General features: G+C 36.7%; 2 protein-coding genes and 3 pseudogenes across 3 annotated transcripts; 1 reads left to right on the top strand and 4 right to left on the bottom strand.

Annotated features, from left to right (window-relative positions):
- Positions 1-2,379: 2,379 nt before the first annotated feature.
- LOC125575845 lies at positions 2,380-4,319 on the bottom strand (annotated as a pseudogene).
- A 13-nt stretch (positions 4,320-4,332) lies between these two features.
- On the top strand, positions 4,333-5,539 carry LOC125575846 (annotated as a pseudogene).
- Positions 5,540-10,593: 5,054 nt separating this feature from the next.
- On the bottom strand, positions 10,594-13,363 carry LOC106364103 (annotated as a pseudogene).
- A 2,035-nt stretch (positions 13,364-15,398) lies between these two features.
- Positions 15,399-22,492, bottom strand: LOC106346636 (mediator of RNA polymerase II transcription subunit 15a). 2 transcript variants are annotated; one of them, XM_013786012.3, is made up of 12 exons: positions 20,991-21,330; positions 20,577-20,701; positions 20,359-20,470; positions 20,121-20,238; positions 18,748-20,025; positions 18,576-18,646; positions 18,418-18,492; positions 16,893-18,167; positions 16,466-16,810; positions 16,168-16,374; positions 15,985-16,073; positions 15,399-15,799 (listed from the first exon to the last, which is right to left on the bottom strand). In XM_013786012.3, the coding sequence occupies exons 2-12, from the start codon at positions 20,690-20,692 to the stop codon at positions 15,592-15,594; spliced, it is 3,894 nt and encodes a 1,297-aa protein (XP_013641466.2). In that variant the 5' UTR covers positions 20,693-20,701; positions 20,991-21,330; the 3' UTR covers positions 15,399-15,591. The 2 variants fall into 2 exon arrangements, with proteins under 2 accessions (XP_013641466.2, XP_022542915.2); XM_022687194.2 differs by lacking the exons at positions 20,359-20,470; positions 20,577-20,701; positions 20,991-21,330 and adding an exon at positions 22,459-22,492.
- BNAA06G10410D lies at positions 21,646-22,430 on the bottom strand. Its single transcript, XM_048782359.1, has 2 exons — positions 22,316-22,430; positions 21,646-22,206 (listed from the first exon to the last, which is right to left on the bottom strand). Exon 2 carries the CDS (start codon positions 22,153-22,155, stop codon positions 21,865-21,867), a length of 291 nt encoding a protein of 96 aa, XP_048638316.1. The 5' UTR covers positions 22,156-22,206; positions 22,316-22,430; the 3' UTR covers positions 21,646-21,864.
- Positions 22,493-23,285: the final 793 nt, after the last annotated feature.

Raw genomic sequence — 23,285 nt, forward strand, 5'->3', positions numbered from 1 at the left:
CTTTCCCACAAGCTTAAGTCTTGTGCTTCTGCTTCTGCTTCGTGAAGCACCCACACTCACTTCACATGGTCTTCACGTCTAGTGCTAGCTATAGGCCCTACTCATTGACATTTGTTATCATTATGTATGTTTATATTAACCCTAGAGCTAAAAGACCAAACAAAGCATAACTCGAAAACCTCAATTTTTATCATCATTACTTGAGTGTATATGTTCTTCATTATCTCCAAGACTCCACAGAGCATACAAACCGAGATGTGTTAACTTACCAGTTCGGTCTCACTCGAGTGTTAGGAGAATTCAAGAAGTGGTCTCCAAGGTTAGAGCTCTGGGGTCGTCTTCGCTAGAGTCGGAGACCATGGTCCGTGACGGTCTCTCTGGTCTCACTGATCTTTATACATGTGTAAGCGAAGATCTCTTCAAGTTTTCTCCTGAAACTCAACAAACTATTCTAAACAGTGGCTTGATGGATGAGCTTCTTGAAGTGTTCCTGAAATACTTAGAGGTTTGTGGAGGAGCTACAGACGGTGCGTCGAGGATAAAAAAGAGTGTCGTAAACTTACATCTTTAGCTTAAAAACAAATGTTTTTCATGTGTTTACTGCAATAGTAGGTGTCACACCTATTTTGATGTTCATGTTGTGAAATGTAATTGTTGTTTTGTATTCTTATATGTTGTTAAATAACATGATAGTTTGATTATTTTAATTTGTGGAAAGATCTCTTGATGAGCTTTCATTATTTGTTCGCTTTTATTTTGCTTAGTTCTCAAATTTGTCCATGTAAGCTTTACCGATCTTGAACTCTTCCCTTCGTAATATTATTAAGTCGTATAGTTTTTTTTTCTATTTATTTTGAAGTAATATTTTTAAATTATATTATATATTTTCACTAAATTAATATTTGTTGACGAATTGTTTTACCAAGCACAAGTTCTATTAAGTAATTTTGTTAACTTTATGATTTTATTTGTTATATTATTATTTTTAAACTGATTTTTTGTAAAATATTTATTTTGATTACATATTAATAATTTATTGTGCTTCTATCATTTTCTGGTTAATTTGTCTATGCTTGAAATTGGTAACAAAAGAAATATATGTGAGATTCCCTTTTATTATTTTTCATGGTTCTAGGTTTGATGAAATTTGAAGAACTATATTATAAATATTTTTTTGTGATATTTTCTATTCATCTTTGAAATTTATGTATTTTAGATTATCTATACAATTAACTAATTTACTATTTGCTAAATAGTTTTTACCAAGTTGAAGCTAGTTAAGTATTTTCACTAAATATTTATTATTTTATTTTGTTATATCTATTTTATTTTGGTCAAATTTTTGTTGTTTCTAATTAGTTTTTGATTTTCCAACAGATGCCTCTTTTTTTTCATGTATATGAATTAGAATCTTGTGTGGCAACAGCAAAAATAATGTCTGAACTCATGGCCATTTGGAAGCACACATAGTGTGGACTTGCTAAAGTGATGGAACATGTTCGAGGCATGAATCAAAGCTTTTGTATTGTGTATCAAAGTTGTGTACTTAAGTTGGTACTTTCCCAAGTAAGCAAAGAAAAAGTCGTATCTTTACAACCGGAGCACAAATCTTATACGGTCAAAGTTGCACAGCTTACTAAGCTATTAGATGCAATCCTAATTTTCTCTTCTGTGGTTTTCATCATATGTTTTCCTTCTACAGTCAAGATCGGAGGACTGCAAAGAAAATTAAGGAGGTAAAAACACAATCAGCAACATGGATTTGCAATATATAACGACAAGAGAGTAGGAAAAAGACAAATGATCACCTGCAACGTGATAACGTTGTACAGAGACAATGCATTGTACCAAATTCAATGAGTTTGACTGCTCTCCCAGTCTTGCTGGACCGATTGTTCCAGCATCGCTTTAGTATTTTCACTAACCACCAATCACAGTATTTTTCTGAACCTCTTCTGTGAGTTTGGAGCTCCGGTCAAACAGGAAAAGCAAAGAACTAAATAGTAGAAACATGTTTGCATGTAATGGTAAAAAGGCTTGTCCTTGTCTTCTGTTATATCTGGGAAGAAGAAAGATGTGTCAAATCCCAAAAGATTAAAACATAAAACATTATAGGACACCACAAGCAAAAGGGAAGTAAGTGCTCACATTTACCATATCGATTAAATATCCTGGTAAGAATTCACTTGTTGTTACAAAGAAAGTCTTGTACGTTTAGAGTTCAACGTGCAGATCATCCTGAGTATGCCACAATCATTCTCCAAAGCAGGCTTCAAGATCTGCACCAACCATTAAAGTATTTACCATGCTAACTATACGATTTAGTCTTTAGACATAGGCGCAATTAACTATTTTTTAAAAGCAAAAATTACTATTTGTTGGACATAAACTTTCTCATCTGGAGATTCCTGACAAACATGAGCACACAAGGTTTGTAAATGCTTTCAATGTTGGCTCCCGCCATTCATCACTGTCAATCGCGGAATCTGAAATTAACAAAAATCCATAATAATAAAGTAAATCTATCATTAAGTATTGATCATCGAAAACTTGCAGATTCCAGACAAGAATCTCATCGGATAACTCTAAAACATGCAATCAAGGTGATAAAGAAGCTAAAATGTTTCTAATCTTACGGTGTTCAAGCAGAGGTCAACTTTTAAATCAGCAAGCAAGATGGAGGAACTCGCCATTGTTGGAGATGGTTACTAACAGAGATCATTCTTTTTGATTTCGGAAAAGATACTCTGTTCATCGCTGCGAGCATACACATTTATAAGCGGAGCGTCCTTCGGTTACCTTGGAAGAAGCTGGTGAGATTGATTCAATGCTTCAGAATGGAAGCAATGGGTTAATCACGTTAAAGCTCTGATTAAAGAACATATTAATGCAAGGTGAAGGCGTTACTGTGAGTTGGTAGGCGTTTTGTTTTCTAGAAAACTTGACTGTGAGATGCGAAAGAAAGTCGAAAGTGAGAAGATGAAAAAAACCCTATAGTTCACTGGGTTTGAGTCTATAACACAGTGATTCTACAAGCCCAGCAAGTTCAATATATTACACTAAACATGAAAACATCCTATGCTTGCTGTCATAACAAGTCGAGCTTCCCTGCCTAGTAGCCTCGGCATCATACAAACGACCAGCTACCAAACCGGAGAAGAAAACTGCACCAATTGGGTTTCCTAGGATCATGAAAGTGTAGATAATGCCGAAATGTTCTAGTCCAAAGAGCTCAGACGCTGTCGGAACCATGAGGGAGTACTGAAACCCGTAGCAAGTGCCTAGAAGCGCGGTTGCGGGATAGAGAGTGGCGGATGCAGAGAGCGCGTAGAGGATGAAAGCAAGCACCATGAGAATCTGCGCTAACGTCATCCACACGGTTCTTGGCATTGCTCTTGACTTGACAAAGTGCTCTGAGATGGCTCCTGAGATAAGCTGGCCGATAAAGTTAAAGAAACTGAAGAGGCATAAGAGGACTGTTGTGTTCTCAATGCCGACAGCAATCCCAACCTGAGCCAAGTTGTTTAAAACCGTCACTCCAGAGCCAACACCGAGGAAGTAGAGAAGCCACAGAAGCCAAAAGTCAGCTTTGATGAAAGCTTCTCTCAGTCTAAAATCTTCTCCTCTCCTCGGTGGTCTCTTCCTCTCAAACGCCCCTCCTCCCTCAGCTAAAAGGGTTTGCACATCTGACGCATCATCATCCTCCTCCATCTCAATGAAACTCCCAAGAGACGAGGAGGGTGTAAGAGGGTTTGGTTTCTTCTTGCGGAAAAAAACGTCATCTTCACAGGAATGGCAAGAGGAGACACAAGAAGAACCACCACTAAACCCACCAGTGCATACATAACGCTGCTCCTTACCGAGACCACATTGCTAACCACAGTGATTGCCAGAACAACGACAGCGGCTAATACAGCCATGGATTGAGTGAAAACGAAATGAACATGCTCAGACGAATCCTCTCCAGAAGCAGGCGCACAGGGTCTAATGAAGGACATCATAGCAAAGCAGACAACAGGGATTCCGAGAGCAAGAAACAGCAGCAAATTCGTAGAGGACTGATCAAGAAAAACGTTGTATATCACAGTGTAAACCGCTCCACCAATAGCAGCATACCCTTTGAGTATTCCAGCGACAGTACCTCTACTGAGAGGGAAGTTCTTCATGTTGGTCACTAAAACAGCTGTCCCAAACCACGCATTGCTGTTAGTAGCCACTATAAGCGCTACCCACAGCTACAATTCACAGTGAACAAAAAAGATCATTTTTGTATATACAACTTTTATTTAAATCATTAAAACACATCAATATACTATCATTTTTTGATTCTGAATGTCTAAGTTTTGTTTGTTTTGAAGTAGTTGAAAGCATCAATTAGAGATAATCCAAGAAGACCACCGTGGGTCGGTTTATCCGCGGGGGTATAGGTCGAAAGCATCAACTCTGGACTCTCTCTTGGATCTCTTGTCTGATTTTATCTCTGGTTCACAGCTAATGCCATGAGAAAACCAAACCATTTTTCATTATCCTATTGGCAAACGACGTATGCAACCTGTGGTATGTTGGTCTGTCCGGTAGCTCTTTATTTGGTTTCTGTCTATCAAGTAATGATAGTTTTACGTGTCTCTCACAAGAGAACATACATAGTTTTGCCCCAAACCAGATGATCACAAAACCTTGTGTTTCTGCCTTTGCATGCCTTGTGGAACTGAAGATATAACCCAATATCAACAGGGAATCATTGTGTTTGCTTCCGTGATGGCTACTCTTGGACTACAAGTTTTTGCTAGAGTCAGGAAGGCAACTAGTCTCCAAGTTATAACCCAATTCTTTCTTTTGTTAAAGATAGGGATCATGGCCTCTGTCACCAGAGTGAAGTTCCTACTCATGCTTTACTGCAGAGGTTTTCAGAACGTGATCGTTAGGGCCTACGCTCAGGATCACCTCTTTGCGTTGTCACCAATTCAATCGGCTTAGCAACAACTGTCTTGGCAGTCAAATTCTACTGGTGGATTGATCTCCTTGGTGCTATAATATTGACACATTAAGAGCCTACACTTTTGGGTCGCACTACTTTGTGGAGGTGGACATTGTTTTGACAGAGGACATGAGACTGCAAGAGGCTCACAACATCGGAGAGACTCAAGAGATGCTCGAGCAACTTGTTGAGGTGTAACGCGCTTTTGTTCACATAGACTTTGAGTTCACTCATCGTCCTGAACACAAGTATAGTTAGATTTCGAGCTTTGTAGAAGAACACAGACCAGAAAAAGATTCAGGAGGTGAATGATATAAGTAATCTTCTAGTGTTAGTTCTTTAGTTTATGTTCTCTTCACGTCGTTTTGTCTGTATGGACATAGAATTAATATTGTGTCTCTAAGTACGCGAGTGATGTGGGTATAAGTGTGCATTTTGGTTTAAATTCGGGTTTTGTTTGAGTTTGATCCGGTTTGGTTCTAATAAAACTTCAATCAAAACCATCTGAAATTACTTGGTTTGGTTTGTGTTCGGTTCAGTTTATTGTTTTTGTTTGTTGTGGATTAGTTCGATCAATTGATTTTTAATTTTGTTTAAGTCCGTTTAATAAAATATAATTTATTGTACATAAATCAATTAATAATTTAATCATTAAATTTTTAGTTTCAGTATCAAAACCATCATAATAAATATTGTAGAATAAGTAACCCAATTTTTTAAAAGCATTATCTTCTAACATAGTATAAGTATCATGTGTAGTTTTACGATTTTGATGATAATATAGAAGTCATATTTTTAATTGTTTAGGTTAGATGGTTAATTATGTTAAATTTCAATATTATTAACTAGTGGTATTCCGGCGCTACGCGCCGGGTTTGTATGTTTTATCATTACATGAATTTGTAAATTCATTTTGTAGATTTCGTAAAGAAAATATGTTCTAAAATATGAAAATGAAAATATGTTGAAAAAAATGATATTTTTGAATCTACTTAAATTTATATATACGAATCTACATATACGATCAACAATCAACAATCACTGTTCGTGTTATGTAACGATAAAAATTTGTTTGTGGCTATCGTTGTCTAATTTGAAAATCTACTTTTGTAGTTGCTATTTGTGTCGAGGCAGTTTCCTTTTAAAAATGTGACATGTTATTGCATCAAGGAAGTCATAGAGATGATCTTATTCTGGGTAGGTGTCGATTTTATAGTTCACATAATGTTAATAATGTCCGGTGTTTATGAGCATATTACAAAATGCTACTTGTTTGACAAAGAAAACAAATACTCAGATACAATATTTTATTGGTTGAGAAAATAAACGGGGTTGTTTATCCCTACGTTAAGCATTATTTGATGATGTAAAGTTATAGGACGCATTTCAAATGAAATAGACAATTTTAAATTTTTTCATTTGCGTACAGTAATAGTAGTAGTCGCATATTAAGAAATTAGAAGAGTTCAAAAAGTTTGATAAGAACATATAAAATTTTACAATGCTTATAAATCATTTATCAACTAATCCGAGATTCATACTATTCTATAAGTTTTGAAAACTACCTTTCAAAATCCTATAAAATGACAAAGTAGAGCAAAATCCATTTGTTTCAAGTCTCCTCTCTCGAAGGCGTCAATGACCATATTGTAGGTGACTATGTTCATGAATTCCATCACGGCACTCATCTTCTTGTAGTTTCCTCTTTCCCCATATGAATCAAGGAGGATGTTGAATGTTCTGATATTGGATTTGATCCCAAAGCTCTGAAACATGATGGAACTATTTTCGTATGTATTATTGTACGTCTATTTCATTCTCAAGCACGTATCAAGCAAAAGATCATTGGATTTGTTTTTTACTATCCAGTTGCGTATGTTACACAAGCTTCTTCCAACTTCCTCAGCTCGAGAAATAGCCAAAAAGAAGATACACAAGGAATGCTAAAGCTACAACATGTATTACCACGTTAGGCGCAATTATTACTGTTGAACCTTCAGAACAGGAAAGGTAATGACGTCTCTTATACGCGCAGAGTTTGTCAACAGCATCACCTGCCTGTCAATACCAGGCCTCTAGGAAAGACGGAAAAACAATAAGAGAACTTATATAAGTACTTGAGCATACAAAGCTTGGTAATGTTTTTGACTATGAAAATTAAGCAACGTCAATACTATTAATCTACTCGTATACAAGAAAGAAAATAAGATATAGTACCATTCCAGAAGCAGGAGGAGGCATTCCATATTCCCGGGCAGTGAGAAAGTCTTCGTCTAGGGTCACCTCATGAATCATCATCTTTTTTCTTTGCGTTTTGTTAAGGAGTGTTTGATGCAGCCGCTGCTCGATTCGGATCTGTAAAAATAATTAAAAAATTTTTTTTTAATTACTAAAATTTTAAATAATACTTAAATCAATTATTAATTTTAGATTTATACATATATATATATGTGTGTATAATATTTAAATAAAATATTATAATATTAATTTATGTATAAATATTAATATATCAAATATTAATATTAATGATATTTAAAAATTTAATATATTTTTAAAATACAGATCCGGATATCCATATCTAAAAAATTAAGATATCCGAATCTGGATTCGATTTTGACGGACCGTGATTTTACTATCCAGATTCATATTCGGGCACTCCAGATATCCTATTTATGGAGCGGATTTGGAGTGGATCTCGGATCAGATCCGGATCCCGGACAATAATTTCAGACCTATGTTATGTATTGTCATGCTTGTCCAGTTGCAACTTTTTACATTAATGTACATGTACTTGTCCGGACTTTGCAACTTTTTACATTAATGTACATAGTTGTAATTAGATTATGTTAATTTTTAATATGAATTTATTTATTTGTTTATTTATTTTTACTTTCCCACAAGCTTAAGTCTTGTGCTTCTGCTTCTGCTTCGTGAAGCACCCACACTCACTTCACATGGTCTTCACGTCTAGTGCTAGCTATAGGCCCTACTCATTGACATTTGTTATCATTATGTATGTTTATATTAACCCTAGAGCTAAAAGACCAAACAAAGCATAACTCGAAAACCTCAATTTTTATCATCATTACTTGAGTGTATATGTTCTTCATTATCTCCAAGACTCCACAGAGCATACAAACCGAGATGTGTTAACTTACCAGTTCGGTCTCACTCGAGTGTTAGGAGAATTCAAGAAGTGGTCTCCAAGGTTAGAGCTCTGGGGTCGTCTTCGCTAGAGTCGGAGACCATGGTCCGTGACGGTCTCTCTGGTCTCACTGATCTTTATACATGTGTAAGCGAAGATCTCTTCAAGTTTTCTCCTGAAACTCAACAAACTATTCTAAACAGTGGCTTGATGGATGAGCTTCTTGAAGTGTTCCTGAAATACTTAGAGGTTTGTGGAGGAGCTACAGACGGTGCGTCGAGGATAAAAAAGAGTGTCGTCAACTTACATCTTTAGCTTAAAAACAAATGTTTTTCATGTGTTTACTGCAATAGTAGGTGTCACACCTATTTTGATGTTCATGTTGTGAAATGTAATTGTTGTTTTGTATTCTTATATGTTGTTAAATAACATGATAGTTTAATTATTTTAATTTGTGGAAAGATCTCTTGATGAGCTTTCATTATTTGTTCGCTTTTATTTTGCTTAGTTCTCAAATTTGTCCATGTAAGCTTTACCGATCTTGAACTCTTCCCTTCGTAATATTATTAAGTCGTATAGTTTTTTTTCTATTTATTTTGAAGTAATATTTTTAAATTATATTATATATTTTCACTAAATTAATATTTGTTGACGAATTGTTTTACCAAGCACAAGTTCTATTAAGTAATTTTGTTAACTTTATGATTTTATTTGTTATATTATTATTTTTAAACTGATTTATATATATGTGTGTATAATATTTAAATAAAATATTATAATATTAATTTATGTATAAATATTAATATATCAAATATTAATATTAATGATATTTAAAAATTTAATATATTTTTAAAATACAGATCCGGATATCCATATCTAAAAAATTAAGATATCCGAATCTGGATTCGATTTTGACGGACCGTGATTTTACTATCCAGATTCATATTCGGGCACTCCAGATATCCTATTTATGGAGCGGATTTGGAGTGGATCTCGGATCAGATCCGGATCCCGGACAATAATTTCAGACCTATGTTATGTATTGTCATGCTTGTCCAGTTGCAACTTTTTACATTAATGTACATGTACTTGTCCGGACTTTGCAACTTTTTACATTAATGTACATAGTTGTAATTAGATTATGTTAATTTTTAATATGAATTTATTTATTTGTTTATTTATTTTTACTTTCCCACAAGCTTAAGTCTTGTGCTTCTGCTTCTGCTTCGTGAAGCACCCACACTCACTTCACATGGTCTTCACGTCTAGTGCTAGCTATAGGCCCTACTCATTGACATTTGTTATCATTATGTATGTTTATATTAACCCTAGAGCTAAAAGACCAAACAAAGCATAACTCGAAAACCTCAATTTTTATCATCATTACTTGAGTGTATATGTTCTTCATTATCTCCAAGACTCCACAGAGCATACAAACCGAGATGTGTTAACTTACCAGTTCGGTCTCACTCGAGTGTTAGGAGAATTCAAGAAGTGGTCTCCAAGGTTAGAGCTCTGGGGTCGTCTTCGCTAGAGTCGGAGACCATGGTCCGTGACGGTCTCTCTGGTCTCACTGATCTTTATACATGTGTAAGCGAAGATCTCTTCAAGTTTTCTCCTGAAACTCAACAAACTATTCTAAACAGTGGCTTGATGGATGAGCTTCTTGAAGTGTTCCTGAAATACTTAGAGGTTTGTGGAGGAGCTACAGACGGTGCGTCGAGGATAAAAAAGAGTGTCGTAAACTTACATCTTTAGCTTAAAAACAAATGTTTTTCATGTGTTTACTGCAATAGTAGGTGTCACACCTATTTTGATGTTCATGTTGTGAAATGTAATTGTTGTTTTGTATTCTTATATGTTGTTAAATAACATGATAGTTTGATTATTTTAATTTGTGGAAAGATCTCTTGATGAGCTTTCATTATTTGTTCGCTTTTATTTTGCTTAGTTCTCAAATTTGTCCATGTAAGCTTTACCGATCTTGAACTCTTCCCTTCGTAATATTATTAAGTCGTATAGTTTTTTTTCTATTTATTTTGAAGTAATATTTTTAAATTATATTATATATTTTCACTAAATTAATATTTGTTGACGAATTGTTTTACCAAGCACAAGTTCTATTAAGTAATTTTGTTAACTTTATGATTTTATTTGTTATATTATTATTTTTAAACTGATTTTTTGTAAAATATTTATTTTGATTACATATTAATAATTTATTGTGCTTCTATCATTTTCTGGTTAATTTGTCTATGCTTGAAATTGGTAACAAAAGAAATATATGTGAGATTCCCTTTTATTATTTTTCATGGTTCTAGGTTTGATGAAATTTGAAGAACTATATTATAAATATTTTTTGTGATATTTTCTATTCATCTTTGAAATTTATGTATTTTAGATTATCTATACAATTAACTAATTTACTATTTGCTAAATAGTTTTTACCAAGTTGAAGCTAGTTAAGTATTTTCACTAAATATTTATTATTTTATTTTGTTATATCTATTTTATTTTGGTCAAATTTTTGTTGTTTCTAATTAGTTTTTGATTTTCCAACAGATGCCTCTTTTTTTTCATGTATATGAATTAGAATCTTGTGTGGCAACAGCAAAAATAATGTCTGAACTCATGGCCATTTGGAAGCACACATAGTGTGGACTTGCTAAAGTGATGGAACATGTTCGAGGCATGAATCAAAGCTTTTGTATTGTGTATCAAAGTTGTGTACTTAAGTTGGTACTTTCCCAAGTAAGCAAAGAAAAAGTCGTATCTTTACAACCGGAGCACAAATCTTATACGGTCAAAGTTGCACAGCTTACTAAGCTATTAGATGCAATCCTAATTTTCTCTTCTGTGGTTTTCATCATATGTTTTCCTTCTACAGTCAAGATCGGAGGACTGCAAAGAAAATTAAGGAGGTAAAAACACAATCAGCAACATGGATTTGCAATATATAACGACAAGAGAGTAGGAAAAAGACAAATGATCACCTGCAACGTGATAACGTTGTACAGAGACAATGCATTGTACCAAATTCAATGAGTTTGACTGCTCTCCCAGTCTTGCTGGACCGATTGTTCCAGCATCGCTTTAGTATTTTCACTAACCACCAATCACAGTATTTTTCTGAACCTCTTCTGTGAGTTTGGAGCTCCGGTCAAACAGGAAAAGCAAAGAACTAAATAGTAGAAACATGTTTGCATGTAATGGTAAAAAGGCTTGTCCTTGTCTTCTGTTATATCTGGGAAGAAGAAAGATGTGTCAAATCCCAAAAGATTAAAACATAAAACATTATAGGACACCACAAGCAAAAGGGAAGTAAGTGCTCACATTTACCATATCGATTAAATATCCTGGTAAGAATTCACTTGTTGTTACAAAGAAAGTCTTGTACGTTTAGAGTTCAACGTGCAGATCATCCTGAGTATGCCACAATCATTCTCCAAAGCAGGCTTCAAGATCTGCACCAACCATTAAAGTATTTACCATGCTAACTATACGATTTAGTCTTTAGACATAGGCGCAATTAACTATTTTTTAAAAGCAAAACTTACTATTTGTTGGACATAAACTTTCTCATCTGGAGATTCCTGACAAACATGAGCACACAAGGTTTGTAAATGCTTTCAATGTTGGCTCCCGCCATTCATCACTGTCAATCGCGGAATCTGAAATTAACAAAAATCCATAATAATAAAGTAAATCTATCATTAAGTATTGATCATCGAAAACTTGCAGATTCCAGACAAGAATCTCATCGGATAACTCTAAAACATGCAATCAAGGTGATAAAGAAGCTAAAATGTTTCTAATCTTACGGTGTTCAAGCAGAGGTCAACTTTTAAATCAGCAAGCAAGATGGAGGAACTCGCCATTGTTGGAGATGGTTACTAACAGAGATCATTCTTTTTGATTTCGGAAAAGATACTCTGTTCATCGCTGCGAGCATACACATTTATAAGCGGAGCGTCCTTCGGTTACCTTGGAAGAAGCTGGTGAGATTGATTCAATGCTTCAGAATGGAAGCAATGGGTTAATCACGTTAAAGCTCTGATTAAAGAACATATTAATGCAAGGTGAAGGCGTTACTGTGAGTTGGTAGGCGTTTTGTTTTCTAGAAAACTTGACTGTGAGATGCGAAAGAAAGTCGAAAGTGAGAAGATGAAAAAAACCCTATAGTTCACTGGGTTTGAGTCTATAACACAGTGATTCTACAAGCCCAGCAAGTTCAATATATTACACTAAACATGAAAACATCCTATGCTTGCTGTCATAACAAGTCGAGCTTCCCTGCCTAGTAGCCTCGGCATCATACAAACGACCAGCTACCAAACCGGAGAAGAAAACTGCACCAATTGGGTTTCCTAGGATCATGAAAGTGTAGATAATGCCGAAATGTTCTAGTCCAAAGAGCTCAGACGCTGTCGGAACCATGAGGGAGTACTGAAACCCGTAGCAAGTGCCTAGAAGCGCGGTTGCGGGATAGAGAGTGGCGGATGCAGAGAGCGCGTAGAGGATGAAAGCAAGCACCATGAGAATCTGCGCTAACGTCATCCACACGGTTCTTGGCATTGCTCTTGACTTGACAAAGTGCTCTGAGATGGCTCCTGAGATAAGCTGGCCGATAAAGTTAAAGAAACTGAAGAGGCATAAGAGGACTGTTGTGTTCTCAATGCCGACAGCAATCCCAACCTGAGCCAAGTTGTTTAAAACCGTCACTCCAGAGCCAACACCGAGGAAGTAGAGAAGCCACAGAAGCCAAAAGTCAGCTTTGATGAAAGCTTCTCTCAGTCTAAAATCTTCTCCTCTCCTCGGTGGTCTCTTCCTCTCAAACGCCCCTCCTCCCTCAGCTAAAAGGGTTTGCACATCTGACGCATCATCATCCTCCTCCATCTCAATGAAACTCCCAAGAGACGAGGAGGGTGTAAGAGGGTTTGGTTTCTTCTTGCGGAAAAAAACGTCATCTTCACAGGAATGGCAAGAGGAGACACAAGAAGAACCACCACTAAACCCACCAGTGCATACATAACGCTGCTCCTTACCGAGACCACATTGCTAACCACAGTGATTGCCAGAACAACGACAGCGGCTAATACAGCCATGGATTGAGTGAAAACGAAATGAACATGCTCAGACGAATCCTCTCCAGAAGCAGGCGCACAGGGTTTAAAGAGCTTGAGAATATGGGGGGATAAGAAATCAAGGATTTTTGTAAAAGGTAGAGACAACAAACTCATATATTTGAACAATGTCTTCTCGATGGATTCCAATGTGTATTTCTTGAACAAGACGAAGAAGATAAATGCAGAGATCAAAAAATTCAAAGAATAAGAATAGCAAAATTGATTTTCTGAAATATTTGTCAAGTTCTTTAATTGATTTTCTGAAATATTTGTCAAGTTCTTAAAGATAGTTTTTTTTCTTCAGTTCTCTGAACTCTCTCTGAATATCTACGCTAGAGGTGGAATTTCCTCTTCACTACTTTTAACTACAAATTGATGTCAACTCTCTCCAAAATCCTTTTCATAACCTTTTTTTTCAAAAAACTGTTTTGAGTCCAATAACACTGGATTTGATATGGGTTGTGTAAATTGTTGATTGAATAACATGACATTTCAAATGATTTTAATAATTTTACATAAATCTCATGTTCAATAACACATGATTTGGAAAAGTATTTAGAAATCATTAGTTGAATAAGAGAGGATTTTAATAAAAAAATCAAAATCTCCTAAAAGTCCAAGTTCAATACACCCCCTAGACACTTTTCACACATTCAAAAATGATTGAAATGTATTTATGTTTTCATTAATTATAGAAAAATACTCTAGGATAGCAATAAAAAAGTTTATGTTACAAATATAGATTCTAAGGATAAAAATGTTTCATTAAATAGATAAATATACATTGATACTTCTAGGGTTAACTAATCCAAACCTTAGGGTTTAGAGTTAAGGAGCAATGATTTAGGATTGAGATTTAAAATTTTATAAAATAAAAAATAAATATTAAAAATTTTAAAATAAAATTTTAAAAATAGTTTCAAAAAGTATTTTCGAACTACAAACAGAAAATTTGAATATTTTTTTTGAAAAAACAAAATTTAAATGAAACATTTAGGTCATATAAACATTATAAAAAGTTCGAATTTGAAAACATATAATCTAAAACTATAAAAATAATTATTTTGTAGTTTATTTTTTATTTTTTATATAGTTTATATATATAGGGTATTAGAGTCTTTTTACCTATTAAATAAAATATTTTGATCATTTTCCTCCTATTGGTCTATTTTTGTGATCAAAACTTGAAAATAATATATTTAGGAAAATTGCCTTTAATTATATCTAATTGGCCAATAATATTTGAGATAAATAAATTTATTTATTAGATCAATGCATCTTACAATTAATATTCAACTAAAAGTAAAAGTAAAAATTGCATTAGAAATCTTTTTTTTTTTTGGGCAAATTTTTTCAAAAAAAAAAAATTGCATTAGAAATCTTAGACGACATTTCTTTTGTAACAGAAAAAAATCTAAACATTCTTTAAAAAAACAGAGGGAGTATGTTATAAGTCTCTTGTAAATGACTTAATTAGAATCACCTGGTACATTCCTAGATTTCTTGCAGCATTTCCCTTTGCATATCTGGTATAAAAAGTGTTATAGTCCCTCGAGTTGCTCAAAACAAAAAAAGTTCTCCGATTTAGTTCTACTTTTTAATATACTTTAGGGCTTACTTGCCAAATAACTAAAAAAAATAGAAATTAGATTTGTAAGAAAAAGAAAGAGAGATAGGAAGAAAAAGTAGGAAAAAGAGAAAAATTTTGGTTAGTTAGTAAATTTATGGTTCTCTAAGTTAGTAGGCCTAATTTCTCTATATTTTATTCTGTAAAAGCAAAGCAAAGTAGATTCAAACCAAAACACTAGACAGTGATACTCACAAAACCAAAAAGAAAGAAAGATCCCATATTGTTGTCCAAAAAAAAAAAAATCCCATTCCCATTGGGTTTGCTCCTTTACCCACACCGTGATTGATGGTCACACTCCATTGTCCACACTCTCACCACCACAAGCTGTCGATATTCTACAAAACCACTCGCATCTTTTTTATTTCACTTTCTAAAAAGCTGTTTTTTGTTGGCAACAGTTTATTCATTCTTTAACTTGAGTTTCACTTTTGACCCTACTATTTCTACTCCACTCTTCTTTACGCCTCGACTAACTTAACGACGAAGCCCTCACTTACTCACTTTCCTTTATATATACAGTGGTTGGCAACAGTTTATTCATTCTTTAATATACTACACCCTCCTCGCCCTCCGACACACAACAACTCCCAACAGAACAACAAGTAATGGATTGGTTCTCATGGCTGTCGAGAACAACTCTTGAATCATGTCTCATGACGAACTGTGAACCATAGAGTTACAATCACGACATGATGAGAGATACATATCAGATTCAGGAAGCAGCTACAAATTTCTCCCAAGTACCGTATTTTGAGCTAAAAGTTCCACCACCAAATTGCTGTGCGTATTCACATATCACAGTCCGAGCGCAAGCGTCCCATGTATTGGCAATGTCTTTGAGCGACATCGGCTGTGACAAGCTTCTTAGCAATTTATTGAACCTTGCCATAGCTTTGGACGAGAGGTCCCCGTTCTCTTTGCTGTTCAAGACACCAGACCATGTTAATTAAGGTAGGAAAATGATCCAGTTTCTTATGGAAGGTTTCTAGAAGACATGAGCCAGATGATTTCAGAGAAGATTAAAACTATATAGCAGAAGTTTTGCTTGACCAAGTATGAAAGATCTATGTTTCAATTTTCTTGAGGTTGAAGTCCTGTCTTGTACCTGGTTTCCACCGGCAGTTTATACAGGAGAGATGGAGAGACGTTGGGGTAGCTACAAGGTACCAGTAGACGCAATGATTGAATAGGAGACTGTAACAAAAGTACAAAACATATCTTAAGGGGGGATAAAATGAAATGATACGGTTTCATTTCCACAAAATATTACCGATATGACCATGCTTACCATTTGGGTTGATGAGAGATGAGCCTTCAAGGCTGGGCTGAGAGAAACAGCTATAAACGAAAGTCTCACTGTTGTTCCTTCACAGCCTTTGCTTGCTGTTGCTCCCTCACTAGAATCAGCGGCATCTTCATCATCACTAATCTCAACAACCGTATCTACCAGCCGCTGGTTTATTTCCTTGATTTCCTCCAAAAGAGCATGCTCGGTCTGCAGTCCAAGATTGAGTCCTCAATATTACAAAAACTGAAACCTTCTTTGTTGTGTGAGATCCTAAAGGGAGTCTAACTGAACAACATACCTCAGTTCTTGCCTTCTTGCCAACAGAAGTCGCAGTAGATTCCAGATCTGATGTTTCCGAACATGCAAACTGCTTGCAGTTATCACCAACGCTTCCTTCTAATGAATAAACGCTTAACGGCATCGCAGTTGTGCCACGCTTCATCTTCTTGGTCGGCGTCATCCCCTCTTGCGCCATGAAGTTTCTTGCTTGGAGACGACACTTAGTCTTTGCAACGAAGTCCTCTCCAACTGAAGCTCTTGAACCGTTTCCTGGGGCTGAACCAGCTATCCTATCAACCATGCTTACAACAGATCCGATGTCACTTAGTGCAGAAGAGAGTGATTGTGGTGAGATGGACTTCACCTGAAAGCAAGAAAAAGCATACATCAAGATCAGAATATTTAGAACAATATATTTCAACTACAAAAGATGTAATGTTACTTACGGCTCTGATTAGGCGTTCAATAGGCAGCTCAGTAGCATTTGGTTTCCCAAATGTACTTGTCAAAGGATTTAAATTATTTCCTTCAGGACTAATAAACTCCTGAAGGAGAGGAGAGGCAGAGATCCCCGGAGTGCCAAATGCAATGGATTGAACTACACCTTGCGTTCCAGTTGCTTGTTGGCGTGCAGTATTCCCCATTGACAACGAAGAAGCTCCAGATGGTTTCTCAGAGGCAACTTGCATAGGGGACGGTGCCAAGGGGGTTGAAGGGGATGGGACAACGAAAGGGGAGTTTGCAGGTTGCACTGGAGTTCCATTCTTGTTGACAGATGAGATCACATTTTTCTGGTCGACCTGGGGAGACAAATGTTGTTGTGTCATCTGAGGAGATCCACCTGGCAGAAGCTGAGGCGACGTAACAGGAAGCTGGGATCCTGGTTTTAAATGTTGAAGGGGGGAACTAGTACGCTGACTCTGCAGAGAATGTTGCTGAAACATCCCACGACTGACATCATTTTGTGCCACTTGCTGTCTTGCTTGCAACTGTTGCTGGTGCTGCTGAATTAATTGCTGCTTCTGAAGCAGTTGCTGCTGCTGCTGCTGCATCTGGCGCTGTTGAAATTGCGGTTTGAGCTGCTGCTGCTGAGTCATTTGTTGGTCTTTCTGTTGCTTGAGGTGCTGTTGCTGAAGCAGACTGGAACTTAACTGGGTTTGGTTAACATTAGACTGCAGTGTACTTAACCCACTTTGAGCAGAGGCAGAACTGTTATTTACTTCTTGATAATTATTTTGTTGCATGGATCTCATGGCAACCTGCTGGCTATTATTCAGTGCATTTCCTTGGCCTAACTCTAAACTAGAACCCGGTACAGAACAGGGAATATTCTGCTGCGGTGCTGAAGCTAGGGGACGAGATGATAAAACATTGTACTGCGCATTTTCCAGACTACTCTGTTGTGCCCTAGGCATGCTCATTGATTGCATCTGCGGATTTGCTTGACTATCATGAGAATGATTACCGTTCTGAGATGACTGTTGCTGCATAGGCTGCATTTGAGATTGCGGAAGCTGCCCTTGCTGTACTGGCTTCCTCGGCCTGTGCGCAGTTACGAAATCTATAATCTGCTTCTCATAAATAGCCACCTTATTCTTTAAAGGAGGCATGATACTGCTCTTTGAAACCGATAGGAATTGCATCATCCGCTCCAACATTGTCTTGAATTGTTTCAATTTCTCAAACTGCTCTGATCTTTGTTGCTGCGGAAGAGAATCCATCTGGGGAGAAAAAGAATTGTGTTCAGTAGGAAAAGAGACAAAGCACATAGATGCAAGCTACAACTTTTGTGTGTTTGGGAAGGAACATAAATATCCAATGTTTACTTTCCAGAGGACAGTAAAAATACAGCCTCAAGAGGATCTTTTAGTGAAATGGTTTTGCATTGAATTCATACAAATTTTCACTCAGGTACTACTGTTTCAGAGAACATACACTCTAACTCTCCTAGAAAAAAATATGGCAACTTACTTGCTGCAACTTGGCTATAACTCTCTGGTAGATTTCGGTAACATCTGGTAAGTACGCATCTTTCATAATTTTGATCTGCAAAGACAAAGCACCGTGGGAACACGATTACTCATTACGGGAGGCCGGAAGCATTACCCAAATTAAAAAGAGAAAACTACCTTTTGGAAAACCTCCTCTTGCCAATCAACCGCATTTACACTTTCCTTCTGTGCCGTGGAGTCTAGCGATGCTACAATTAATAAACAAAAGGTTTTGTTCAGGAACAGATCCTGCTGAGGGATTATGTAAGGTATCAGAACCTAAAGTATTCACAAGGATGTAAAAGCATACATGATGGAATCTCCGGAAGGGTTCTTTGGGACTGATACAGTTGTCTCTGTTGGTCCACTACATTTTGAGGTGGAAGCAGGGAACCTGTCACTTGGCCTGAAGATTGTAGCCTTTGTTGCACATCCTGTTGTAGCAGATTAGGTTGTTGTAACTGCTGATGGTGAGACTGAAGGGGCATCATCTGCTGCTGGGATGGCTGATTTTGTGACTGTTGGCCCTGAGAAGGAAACAAGCCATGGCCAGCCTGGTGTGTTCGTTGCAGCGCAGCGGTTGGCTGTGATAACATGTGCACCGACTGCTGGTTAGTCTGGGAACTGAGAAACTGTTGTTGTGGTTGCTGGAGTCCTGCAACATTGCTTTGAGTGCCCAGTGGTTGCTGAGTCGTAGCCTGAAGGCTGTTTTGTTGAGACATCAATTGCTGTTGGGCCGGTGGGTGTTGCTTCTGCTGCTGTTGCATGTTCATAATATTATTTTGTTGGTTCAGTAAACTTTGCTGATGTTGATGCTGCATATCCCCAACAACATGCTGCCCCATCATCTGCTTCTGTTGGATGCCGGAGCCACTTGCAGCTTGTTGCCGCATCATTTGTGCTTGCTGCTGGGGAGAAATAGACTGCTGCGGCAATGAAGTTTGTTGCTGATGGATCCCAGAGGCTTGTTGTGATTGCGGATGTTGCCTTAGCAGCGATGATTGCTGCTGACGAAGAATAGTCTGTGACGTAGTCTGCTGAGAAGAGAATTGAGGACTTGACTGCTGATTTGTGTGGAGACCCTGGATGGGAGCTGAGTTCACAGCTGAAGGCTGCGTTGCAGATGTCGTACTACCAGGCTGTTGAGACGAATGCATTTGATTGGGCTGCAATACATTTTGTTGCTGTTGTTGTATGGGATTGGGAACATTCCCTGACTGAAAATTCTGCCTGAGAAGTTGCTGCTGATAAAGATATTGTCCACCCTGTGGCTGCTGCTGCTGCTGAGAAGACATAATATGCGGCCTGCCCAACATCTGCCATTGGGATCCTGATATCATGTTGGATGAAAGGCCATGCTGCCCAGATGAATCTTGCAACACTCCGGCAACATTTTGCATACTGGAATTCTGGTTTACAACGCTTGTGACGTTATTATTGGCTATGGAAGAAACAGGCTGCATGGAAGATGGTAAACCAGTAGAACCCGCCATTCCAGAGGCTGTATTACTCTGCATGGTTTGGGACATCAACGGCTGAGGTGCTTGAGATTGATTGTTTGGAAGAAGTTGCCCTTGATTGTTGGGTACTAGCAAAGTTAAACAGCACCAAATTAAAGAAACAGTCATCCAAAAGAGCCAGATAAGCAGAGTTAAGCAATACATGGTTGAGAATCATGATTACTTGAATCCATTGATGTGGTATTATTAGCATCAGTGGTAGTTGAGGAAGAGCCAGCAGCATTTTGAGATTTAGTCTCCATAGTCAGCATCTTCATGGATATCTTCCGAAGGTAATCAGTCTGAAAATTCAATAAAAAAAAAATCAGGGAGGTATACATGGATTTGATACCCCTATATAGCTTTACGGCTACCAAAGTCTGTTATTTTCCAGCTTGTTAAAAAAAGTGGATGTTCAGTACCTGGTTAACAGCACCGCTGAAAGTTTTCTCCTCAAATCTGGCAGCAATTCTCCTGAGATCGTTAATTCCTTCTGGTCCAGAACTCGGAAGGTGCCTGCTTAGTGTTTCCATTCTGCGCATAGAGTAAGAAAAACAGAAGTAAAGGTCAAAAAAGTGTAACATTTTGGAGACATAACATTACAACAAAACCAGTTAATATTAATATTAAATAAACTTACATCTTGTTAACGATCTTCTGGCGTGAATCAGGTGGCAACTGCTTTCTCCACTCACCATTGTTTATGGCTGCAGATTCTCCATTTGGAATGGAAAGTCTCCAATTGTTGCTATCCATCAAGTGTTCCTACGTTTGCAAACCATGATAAGAAGATAAACAAAACATGATGCGCATATCCCAAAAAAAAACTACAAGAAGCAGACAGAAGATGGATTATTATTATTAACACTCATAATTTCTCAATATATGTCTCTTTCCTTTTTCCATTTATGCCAAATAATCAGACCAGACAGGATAATAATAATAATAGCAAGTTTGAGACATCAGAAATTAAATAAGGAATCACCAACCCTGAAGAAAATCAAAACAAGTTGTGTTCACTGATCAGCCAAAATTTTCATTTTTTTTTAATTACCAGCTTTGTCTCCTGTCCGTAGCAGAAAGTCACATACAGTACAGCTTCCCGAGACTCCGACCACAAGATAAAACTCGAAAGCAACAGATGGAAACCAAAAAAAAAAAGAAAAACGAGATTCGAAAATTTCCCCTACAATTTTCAAAGTGTGTCGAGGCGATTTCGCGGTTGCTACAAACGATTAGACTCTGGATTTAGGGAAAAAAAGGAGTTAAATTAGGGATTTAGGTTAATCGCGAAATGAAATTGAAGAATATATAGAAGAATGTTTCTGGGCAAACGCAGAGGAAGGAAACTTCATGCGTCTTAAGCTGACAACTGTGTCCCCTCAACTTCGCTTATAAGTTATGACCAAAGTTTTCAATGTCGTCGCGCTGCTTTTTAAATTACCACTAACCCCCTCCAATTAAACATAAATTACATGGTCCACTGTGTATAATAAATATGTTAAGAAAGTTCCTTACGACGGCGTTTCAATATCGGTTAAAGCTGTTAGCGCGTTGCCGCGTATCAACCAATTACTAAGAACGAAACCATTTGAATATTAGAGTTAACATAAACCGTTTCCTTTAGCTTTGCAAGTTTTTAGAATCTAATTCTCTGAGTAAATACTGATTTTGGTGATCATTAGCAGAGCTTAATGTACTTATGTACATAATAAACAAAGTAATGGACTTCTCATCTTTTTCATTCGATCGACTAGAAAAACATGCGACTATAAAAAGTCAATGAGCAAGCAACACACACAGGAAGTCTTAAAGATTTTGCAAGAAAGACCACAACTCAAAGTTTCAGTAAAATACAGACAACTTTTAGAGGGAGATGAAATCAACTTTGTAGACTTAAAAGAACAACTTTCTAGACAGACCAAAATTCACAGAGAAGAGCCACAAAAGGGGCAGAAACGGAACTCAGGCTCCACGACTCGATCGCAGAAACGGCACGTAGCTAGAGATATCGGCGGAGGGAAAAACAGATCGCAGTCTCTACAATGGAGTACTTGATCTTTCCCGGGCCATCTCCAGACAGGAACAAAGAACAGCTTCAAGACTTTGTCGTAATCCACCAAATCGGCCTCAGAGCCACATCTTATGCACTTTCCGGCGCCGGATTTGAGCACCTGCCTCACCTGTTGCCCTAATCCACCAGCGAAGAAAAAGAACATCCTCTTTCTTCAGAATTACCTGAGATCTCCTTTTTTTTTTAGCTCTTCAGACTCTTGTGCAGGGTTCACAAGAAAAACTTGTTAAGATTTCAGATTAAGGGGAAGATATAATTTAGTATATCTTCTAGTTGTTTCTAGCAGAGGTAAGATAAGAACATACGTTTTTGATTTTGAGATGTTCTAGGTGTTTCCAGCCCTTGTAAGAAACAAAGTCTTGGTTTCCGATTTTTTTTTTTTTTTTGTCTTTTTTGGTTTGGCCAACATCTAATAGAATACATGGATGATCAGCAGATGATTAAGTTCCTGGTTAACAGCACCGCTGAAATTAAATTTTCTCCTCGAACCTGGCAGCAATTCTCCTGAGCTCGTTAATTCCTTCTGGTCCAGAGTGAGGAAGGTGCCTGCTTAGTGTTTCCATTTTGCGCATAGAGTAAGAAAAATAGAAGTAAAGGTCAAAGAAGCTTGAGAATCACAATCTCTCGTTCCTAGGTGAAGATGTTATGCAGCTGAATTCTAGGGTATATGAGTATATTCACTCATCAGAGTAGCTACATTGCAGGTTGATCCTGAACCGGAAGTAGCAAGATACCCAAACATGTATTCGGTGCCGGTCCGGGTGCATTTGGCGCCTAAAGCGAATTGAAAAATACTGTCCCATTAATCATAATAATAAAATTCTTATCACCCATTAAAATCAAATTTATAATAAAATTTTATATGGTTTTAGAAATTAAAAAAAAAAACTATAAGGTTTTACAAAAGATATAGCGAAAAAAAAGCAAGAGAAAACATGTATAAGAAAATTCAAAACTTTAAAGATTAATAACAAAAGATAATTTAATGGCCGTAGCAAATTGAAAAGAAAATAATATGGTTTTCCCTAAAACGAGTTATCAAGTTATCAATGTCTCATTCGTAAATGTAATTGATTTTATTTAAAACAAAAATTTATTTAATTAGGTATTTGTGATATATTATTTAATCGTAAATGTAAATGTTTAAAATCTTTTAAATTATTCAAAGGGCATAAATGAAAGTAAGATTAGAGAAGCTGACAATCGAACCTGCCATCTGCAGTTAAAATTTTCAAACACACAACCACCTTACCAAAGGAACTTACATGGTTTTGG

The sequence above is a fragment of the Brassica napus genome, chromosome A6 (genome assembly GCF_020379485.1).
Source record: "Brassica napus cultivar Da-Ae chromosome A6, Da-Ae, whole genome shotgun sequence".
NCBI lineage: Eukaryota > Viridiplantae > Streptophyta > Magnoliopsida > Brassicales > Brassicaceae > Brassica > Brassica napus.

Coding starts and splice junctions, on each gene's coding strand:
- LOC106346636 (XM_013786012.3), bottom strand. CDS start 20,692: ATGGATAGCAACAATTGGAGACTTTCCATTCCAAATGGAGAATCTGCA. Junction 20,239..20,358: donor TCAGCGGTGCTGTTAACCAG/GTACTGAACATC, acceptor TTGAATTTTCAG/ACTGATTACCTTCGGAAGAT. Junction 20,026..20,120: donor TACCACATCAATGGATTCAA/GTAATCATGATT, acceptor TAACTTTGCTAG/TACCCAACAATCAAGGGCAA.
- BNAA06G10410D (XM_048782359.1), bottom strand. CDS start 22,155: ATGTTCTTTTTCTTCGCTGGTGGATTAGGGCAACAGGTGAGGCAGGTG.